Here is a 9,442-nt window from a genome sequence, read left to right as displayed (position 1 = left end):
GATATTAATATTGACTAAGATATTATTATTGAAAACGCGTTTCATTGTTTCATTATTTGAGCGTTATGTTTACGTTGAGCAAACATTCACCTTTGTGACTAATTCACTATTCCATCTGGTTACGATTCTATTGTACTTGGAAAAAAATCCGAAACACAATGTCCATCGCCACAGTATTAAAGCAGTGGAAAGTTGAATCATTTCTACATGTTATCATACAGTATTCTTTTGTGAAAAAGGTCCTATTGTCACATTATTACGATCGTTATTATGGTCGTCAGTCACTACTAAAAACACTCACATAAGTAGTGCTACTTCATTGTTGGAATATGTTCAGCTCAATGCTACCCAGATTTATGCACTGTGTTCGATTTGGGTCATCGTTTATACATTTTCTTCACATGTAATCGCCTATACTTGCAAACGAAGACATTATTTTGATAGGATGATTGTGAGTAGGGAATCATGTAATTCTTCTGAAACAAAATGTGTATTTGTTTTTGTATGTTGATGCCGCGCCATTGCTTAACCTATGATGAACTCTTTGCAAGATTGTAACGTAATGCTGCTTTACTGCTTTACCGGGGATTACTCCCATCAGCCAATCACACATAGAGCGGCCAATCACACGTTTGGCGCCTTCGATGATACAGACTAGAGGAATCACTCAAAACACTGATAATGGTACTGACGAGAGCCTTGCTGACCTGTAAAAGTACAGTTATTCGTTGAACGTTGAGCGAACCAGGTCTGCTCAGTGAAATTAAGGAGTGAAACAAGTGCAATTATGGAACGTACGAAGCGAGATTCGCAGATGATGTTGGAGCTGTTTTTGGGCGATGAAGTAGAACTGTTCACTGAGAACATATTTGAGCAACGTACGCTCCTAGTGCGCCAACAACGAACTGTGCACTGTTTCCGGCTAGAAAATGAAACCAATCTGCCATTTTGGAAGCTTTTATGGTCTCGGGAGAACTTCCTGGACATCGGGGCAGGACAAAGATTGTTGATCACCAATTCCGGTTGGCTGTTAATCCGAACTCGCAATGGAATGAAATTCTACCGCTTGGAAGGGCAAGATTTGACACCGAAACATTATACTACGGATGCGCGGTACCGTTCGATGTACGGATGGGATAAGCCGGGAACCGTGGTGCTGATGGGACACTTCTATGCCGATCGGGAACGAATTGGAGTGCTTAGCCGTAACAAACGTGGTGAAGTGCGGTTTGAGCAGATGGTCGAAAGTGTGGTACTGGATGGTGGCATTCAACCACTATGGGCATTGAGTGAATCACATGTGACCGTTCCCGCCGCATGGAAGCAGTCAACAACGCACCTACAATTGGCGAAGCTTGATAACAGCGGGCAGTTGGTTATCGTAGAACGTGCCGCTCCAGGGCTGATTAACGTACACAAGTTCAACGAAAACGTGAAACTTCAAACGATCGCCCACTCGGAGGGAGTAACATACAGCGGGCCAGATAAGGAGATCATTGCATTTGGCAATATCTTTAGTAACGGTGATGGCATGGATTTAATACATCTGAGTTCTGCAGGGCTGTCGCTTTTCCAACGCACGGGAGCTTCCTTTCGAGCCGTGCTCCAAGACTATCCGCTAGGTAACTCAATGTCCGGTTGGGAGATGAAACATTGGCGCACAGCTGTTGTCATGGACGTGGATGGTGATGGTAACGACGAACTTTGGATATCCGGTCCGCAGGGCATCGTAGGGTTTCGATTATCGGATGTTGGTGTTCAAAATATGGCCGATGTCTTCGAATACCCGGATGATGTACGGTATGCGCGAAGGATGGCTTTGCTTCTTGATGGTTTAAACCCACCAATATTGCTGTCAGCCTCAGGAAGATCACTCAACTCGTTTCGACTTCAAGCTTCAACTGCTAACCAAACGCAAATCTCCGAACCTAGCAAGGAAGAAGTAAACACGGATGAAATGGAATCTTCGGAATTACTGTTTACCATTAAACCTCACACCGGTCCGAAGGTGCAGCTTTCCCTAGCAGAACAGCTTGATACGTCGTTGCTGGCTGATCCGATTAATCCTTTTCTTGGGAATCTCAACTTTGCGCTGCCTTTGCTTAAAGTTGGCGAACTTTTCAGCCTTCCAACGATGAAGTATGTCTTCTATCAGGAAACGGATAGTGACGGTCCGATGGGGCGAGGTTGGTCCCTGCCGGCGGATTGCGTATTTATCGATCGTCGTAATAGCATCTTCTTCGAAGACCATCGGTACTATCTACTAAGGAGCGGTTCGGCGACGATACTCACGCCAAGGGAAAGCAACGCGATAAACTTTGATCTAGCAGATAGCCCTGATACAAGTGTTACTTTCAATCGCACATTGAACCAATGGGTGATCGTAAATGAGCAGAAGGACGTGTTCACCTACGGTACCCATGGTACCAGTCAGTTTATTAAGATGGATATCGGATCGGAGAATTGGCCTTTTCCGTTGGATGCAAAGAAGTATATCGACCATAAGGATACACATATCCCATCCGTGTGGTATCTAGTCCATCACAGCGATCGCATGGGTGATCAGTGGCTGCAGTACTCATACATCAAGGCATCTGGTGAAGACGATTTGCTACTAAGCACGATAACTACGAGCAGTGGAGGATTCCTTCAGCTATCTTACACAGAGCTTTTTAGCAAAAATATGTTCACAAATTTTCGTATCACTACTCCTAACTACAACCAATTCGTGGACTTGAGCTATGTACAAACCGATGACCAGATACGGCTTCGTAGTATTTCTCAGCTTGGTAAAGCCGTTATGCAGTTCACATACCGTGGTGTTGCAGGAGCCATGAGTGAGTTTGTATATCCGAATGGTCTTGTAGCTAGGTTCGATTATAACCCGTTACAGATAAACCAAAACGTACTGATGAACCGCTTCGAAACATTCACCGACCCAAGGGCAGACTATGGTCCCAGCTATCTGCTGGTGTGTGATATTACGGAATACAGTCAGGTTCGAGTTCGGTTGCGCGACCATCTTGGATCGGATACTATAGCGATTGCCGGATCGACCATTCCAATGCTCGGGAAGAGACCAGTGCTAAACTATGAAGTATTTACAGGGGAAAAGTTCTTTGCACTGCTGCTGCACCATGGTGAGGAATGGCAATTGGAGTTGTGTCTATTTCACAGTGAGGCAGATGTTTGGCATGGCAGTCCCACGTATATTAAACTCCCAAAAGGTACAGCCGTGCGCCAAGGACAGGACTTTTTGCTCGCTATACAATCTCACCGCGTGACGGTCATCGAACGAACAAATGGACAGTGGCGAGCGTTAAAACCCATCGACCACAGCGAGCCCACATTACTGTACTTTTTCTCACACGGTTTCCTCGCATACGATGATCAAGTTCTCAAAATCCACACGCGGCACTCCAATGGAGCATGGTTGCCTGATGTTCTTACCGAACTTCCGGCAGGTCTCATACAAAGCTCTTTGTCAGTGTTCGACCGGTTCGATCATCCAGCAGAAGTACGGGATTATTTGAAGCGTGGTATGTTACCGGATGCATTGGGGATGTACCACAATGTGGTTGTGTTCCGCGCCCTCACACTCGAAGGTGCACGAATGTACGCGGTGCTGTACCTCCTGCACCTAAACAACGAACACCACATTGTACGACAAGATGTGCGCCGCATTCTCATCGAAGACTTGGCTACGTATACTTTCAATCCACCGGAAATGGAAGGAAATACATTTCACTTTGGATACCAACTGGAAGAGGGCAAGTATCGCTTGCAAGTGGTCAAGCATACGGGCAAGATCCTGGAGGAGGTCGAGAAGGTTAAGAAACAAGTTGAGCAGGAAATTCGCGATCAACCGCCGGCACCAGAAGATGAAAAACAACGATATCGCCAAGAGATTAATGATAAGCTGAATTCCCAGTTGAAAGAGTTATATCAGAACATCACCAGTCAAATACCGTTTGCGATCGATCCAGGAAAGTTCGGTACGATCATCAACGAAGATTATATCCTTACCGCCAGTCATAGGGTGCAGTTTGATGGAAGAGATTGGAATGAAACGCGAATAGTAGAATCCGAGATCACACTCGATCAGCTATCGCTGCCGCTTGGTTTCGATTATCGACTCACAAAGGCACACCAGAATGCTACCTTTCAGTTGCAAAAGACCGATGGATCAGTCGTGTTTGACACTGAAACGCGTGATCCAGATGAGCTCTACATAAGATATCCTGGCTATTTGGCTACACAGACAAATGCCAGCATATCGATGCAGTTTTTTCATTTTGATCGTGCCGAGCTCATGCAATTACCGGCAAATGAGACCCTCAGCAGGAATAGCAACGCAATGGCCATGATTAGCACCTCCAACGATGGCAAGGAGCTGTTGGTTCGTTCGATCAAGTCGTTCAGTGTTACAATCCAGAATGTTATCTGGTGTTATGAGCTTCTGGATTCCCGCGAGGAACAGAAGTTGGCTTATCACTACGAATTTGATACTAGCACAGCAATTCCTCACGGCAGCGACTTCTTACTAACGGACGTCAAAATAACTCCAGTTCATCGCAACGCTCCGTTCGGATGGTTCCAGGAGCGATACAATCTAACAGATTCCTCTCAGAGCACAAAGGCCGTGTTTGACTCCGCGGGAAAATTAGTAAAAGTGTTAGAGCAATCGTCGTCTACCGAAGCTCAGGATGAAACACCGGTCGATCAAGATGGTACACTGCTTGCCCGTGATGGGAGAACTATCATTGCTGATGTCCGACCCTATCGCTTATCGGAAGATTTGGTTTCGTACTATGGCTTTGAGCCCTATGAAGTAAACGTCCGCGGATCGGAAGGTCAACGTCGCTGGACTTGGAGCAATGGAAATATATTGGAAGAAAGGGGTAATCATTTCCTAAGATTACAGAAAGGATCTTCTCTAAGTGCCACATTTCAACCGGCGAGTCCTGTCGGTATGTTGTCAGTGTCATGCTGGTTACGCACATCGAGCAACTCGGGAAATCTTGACAACTCATTACTGGTACACCAAAATGGAAAAACTGTAAAAGGACAGGTACAATTTACCGTTGAAGGATGGAAGTACATCGAAGCATTTATCGATAGCAGCGCCCGATTTGATATAAAAATATCAGCTTCTGCTAATAGTAACATGGATGTAGATCATCTGAGAATTTCTCCTATTCACCTGAACCTTGAAGTCCAAATTTACGAGCATTCCACAGGCCTTAGGCGATCAACCATGCATGCCTCAGGTTTATTATCTCACTATCTGCACGATCTGTATGGTAAGGAGATTGCTCACATAACCCAAGAGGGAATCTTGGACAGTTTTACATTCCGTTCACGTGCGCACAATACTCGCATTGATTTGGCGCCATCATACGGAGAGCAGCTGAAGGCAGTAAAGGCAAATAGTTATGCTGGTGTATTCAAACATCTATCGGATACAGTAGTTCTTAGATTCCATTATGCTGGATCAGATACCGGAACCGTAACCATTACGTTCGACACGCGAATCTTCATACTGACAGTTTCCCGCGAAGAGGCAGTATTGCGCCAAGGCCAGAATAACATTAAAGCACTACCCACAGAAGGAGAACTGGTATTCTTCTGTACTGGAGCTCGGTTTAGTGTTTGGGTCGAAGGTAAACTAGTTTTGGAAAGCTTTGATACAATCATTCCTCTCCAACACTACCGTATAGAGAGTTCAAAAGTACACGTTTGGGAGGCAATCTTGCTGTACGATGCAACTGTAAAGGTGATTTACAGCAACGATTTCGGTCTACCCAGCCAGCTGGTAGAGCTGAAGGGGTTAAGCTCAGTGGCTATACAAGAGATATTGTACGACGAGTTGAATCGTCCAGCCATCAAAACCAAGTGGACAGAACTGGATTGTAGAGATTCACCTGTACTTTTTGCATATCGAGATAATTTTGTTCGAAATGAATCGCTTGTTTGGAAAAGCGGACCATTAGCAGGAATGGTCGCCGAACTCAATGCGGACTGTGAGGGCTATCCCTTTAGCAGGACGGTGTATGCTGAGATACCGTTGGACGATCAAAAGATAGTACAATCGTTCCCGGGCAAACCATTCGCTATCGACGGTCCCTTTGCGAAACATTTTGATACTCCCTCACAGATAGAATTTCTGGAAAATTTATTCCCAAATGAACTAGGATACAGATACAAGTACGAACGGTATCCTGATCAGTGCGTTTATGTCACGGTACACGATACCATTCGTAAACTAAAGGTGGCTAATTACGTCCGCACCCATGACGGTGATCATCGACTAACAACGTACCAATACGACTCCCAGAATCGTTTGATTACACAATTGCCTCCAACATATCACGACGAGGCCGACACGTTCTCCAGAATAGAGCCATTCGAGAATGGAAGCTTTTCCCCAGAAGAACTGCAGCTACAGCATAGCTGGGGCACGCAGTACGAGTATGATCCACAGAGTGGTCTACTTGTCACGAAACAAACTCCCGATTCGGACCGGGTTCAGTACATATACACACCAGAAGGACTGCTCCGATTTGTGGTATGGCCAAGTCAGCAGAAGGTTATGTATTTCACCTACTCACCCGTCGGGGAACTATCAGAGAAGGGTATGCTCGAGATAAAGGTGGACAAGCTACGAGAATACCTGGCAAATGATGCTGCATTACCACCTTCAACGAACATTGTGTCATTTGATCACGATCTAACCGATCTGGCTCCACAGCATCGCCATCATGTACAGAGCTCTTGGAAGAGAACGAATAACCATACACTGGCCGAAATACTATTGTTCGATCAGCAGGAGCAACTGATCTCGAGTACGCTCTTCTCAAACAGTAACCACTCGCTATCGATTGCGTACACATATCGTAAAAATCATATCCATGAGCTTCACTATCCCATCAAGGTGCAGGGCAAAGGTTTTCGTTTGCGGTACAGCTACGACTTCCGAGGTAAGATTGTGAGCGTTACGAATGTTGCGAGTGGTGAGACGTATGTAGCAATAGAAAATAACGCACAGGGTCTACCGAGAACACTTACAATCCAGCCAGGATCTTCGTATAGCTATCGACGTCACTTCATCTACAATGAACCGGGTTATCTTACAAAGATCGAGGATCCTTATCTGACCGAAACCATCGATTATACAGGACCGGTAGGTGATGGAACGGTTCAGATGACCCACTTTAATGCTACCTGGCATAGCCATAGCAATGCACAGTTGCTGCAGCTGAAAGCCGCCCATTTTGGACCACGTCGTTCGAAGCTATGTTATGAGGCGTTGAAAACATCTGGATATGTGGATTCACGAGGTAGACCTACGCGTAGTCTATATCCGGCACTCGAACTCAGACTACCGATGTTATGCCAATTGGGAACGTATGGACATCGTATAGCAGCGCTACTGAACAGTCACGGATTTCCACAGCTCTACGGGCACCGATATGACTATGGGAGCCACAGACAGATGATTCGGGCGAAATATTTCCAGAACGAGGAAGAAGCAAAGTTTAAACCACTGCGTAGTACCTCCTTCTTGGATATTGATGGATTGGATGTAACGGCAGCGATCGCCATTTGGAGTGCTCTAAACCAAGCCGGATTTATACACAGTGACTGTCGTCGTCAGCATGCTATTGACCTTACCGAGTGCCAAGGTTTACCTGGAAAATCACTATTTCATTCCATCATTAGTCAGCATTCCAAAGGTGCCCTATTAGGAGCACTACTGGTAGAGATGATAAAAGCGCGAAAGAACCTATTAGAAGCTGATTTTCAAAAGATATGTTCGACCTGGTATCGGGACGAGATAGTAGATCCTAGTGCATCGTCCTGCACTGCGCTATGGAACCTGCTTTTAAATAACAATTTCGTTGGTATAAACTCGAACCACTCTTTGAATGCGCTTAGTCTACAATTGCGAGAGCTCCTCAAAAACTATAGCGACCATCTCCCTGCCATCGTCGGTTTACTGTATCGTAAGTTTGGTACTGCTCTTGGGCAGAGTTCGGCCGATGTCCAGTCTTACGGAATCGACGGTAACGGAAACCATCGTCACTTTTATACCGGTTTCCGGAGGTACAGATTCGATTACATCGAAGGCACTAACAAGATTGCTGCTGTTTACCGGATGAATCTCACTGCCGAAAATGGCCTGAAGGAAGAGCGACTTCCAATGGAGCACAACGAAGAGGGAAGTGTTACTCGAGCGCTACATAAAGGCATCCAACGAATCACCTATGATTCCCTGCTTAACCGTCCAGCAGAGATGGCCATGACAGATGGAAGACGAATCGTTTTTGACTATAATGTACGTGGTCAGCGTCTATCAAAGCGTTGTTACAATCCCAGCGGAAGTTTGACTCGGAAGAAGTACTACGTCCGAGATGTGCATGGAAAGCCGTTGATCGAGTACGATGTTATGTATGCGGGGTCCAAACAGTCCTCACACGTACGAGCTACTATCTTCATTTACGCTGGCGATCGGTTGGTAGGATTCATACGGAACGATCAGTTCTACAGTGTTTCACTGGACCACGAGGGTTCTATTAGGCTGGTAATCCGCAACGGAGAGGTGGTGGCTGCGTACGACTATCTACCTTACGGTGAACTGCTACGCTCGTATGGTGAGGATCCCGATGGGCAGCTCGATTACCGTTTCACGGGTAAGGAGTGGGACGAAGAGACCGGATTATACGATTTCCATGCAAGATTGTACGACCCCGAACTAGGACGCTTTTATCAGATGGATCCCAAGGAGCAGTACGCTAGTCCGTACGTGTACGCCGGAAACTCACCGGTGTCACTAGTTGATCCCGATGGACAGTTTGCGTTCCTTGCAATCGTTTTTGCCGCCGCCGGAGCGTATCTGGGTGCTGCATCTGCCAACAACTCGTGGGATCCTAGGAAATGGTCTGAAGAAAAGGCTTATCTTGGAGGTTTTATTAGTGGCCTGATAGGTGGTTCTGCACTGGCTGGCTTCCCCGGATCCTTCGCAATGTTATCTGGTAAATTTGGTTCAATTGCTGCTACTGGCATTTTAGTTACATCGACCGTTGGCTTTGCATACTTGAGTACAGTCGCAGCCAATGGGAACTGGGACCCCAGCAAATGGGACTGGTCGAAGCCCGGTACCTGGGATGCTCTCTTCACCGGTGCCATCAGCGGTGGTGGAATCTTCCATTCCATAGGCAACGTGGGCAAATTCAACAATTCACTCAGCGGTATGCATCGCACCGGATTCGTGTTAGTAACGAGCGTTAGCACTTCACTGTACTCTGGTAGCAGAGCAAACAATGGTAGTTTACGGTTCTGGGAATGGGACTGGAGTAAACCGACGACCGTGTGGAGCGCTGTAAAGGGAGCCAATTTTGGACTGCAGATATCACCGGTACTGTCAAACCAAGTTCCAGCC

General features: G+C 46.2%; 1 protein-coding gene across 1 annotated transcript in view; it reads left to right on the top strand.

Moving 5' to 3' along the window:
• The first annotated feature begins 654 nt into the window (after positions 1-654).
• LOC125959486 (uncharacterized) overlaps positions 655-9,442 on the top strand; it is an 8,927-nt gene continuing 139 nt past the window's right edge. Inside the window, exons 1-3 of the mRNA XM_049692309.1 lie at positions 655-7,340; positions 8,523-8,693; positions 8,760-9,442. The exon at positions 8,760-9,442 is cut by the window's right edge and continues 48 nt beyond it. Coding sequence (XP_049548266.1) covers positions 788-7,340; positions 8,523-8,693; positions 8,760-9,442 — 7,407 coding nt within the window. The 5' untranslated portion in view covers positions 655-787. The remainder of the gene's footprint in view (positions 7,341-8,522; positions 8,694-8,759) is intronic.

The sequence above is a fragment of the Anopheles darlingi genome, chromosome 2, assembly GCF_943734745.1.
Source record: "Anopheles darlingi chromosome 2, idAnoDarlMG_H_01, whole genome shotgun sequence".
NCBI lineage: Eukaryota > Metazoa > Arthropoda > Insecta > Diptera > Culicidae > Anopheles > Anopheles darlingi.
This window is presented reverse-complemented; position numbering and strand designations above follow the sequence as displayed.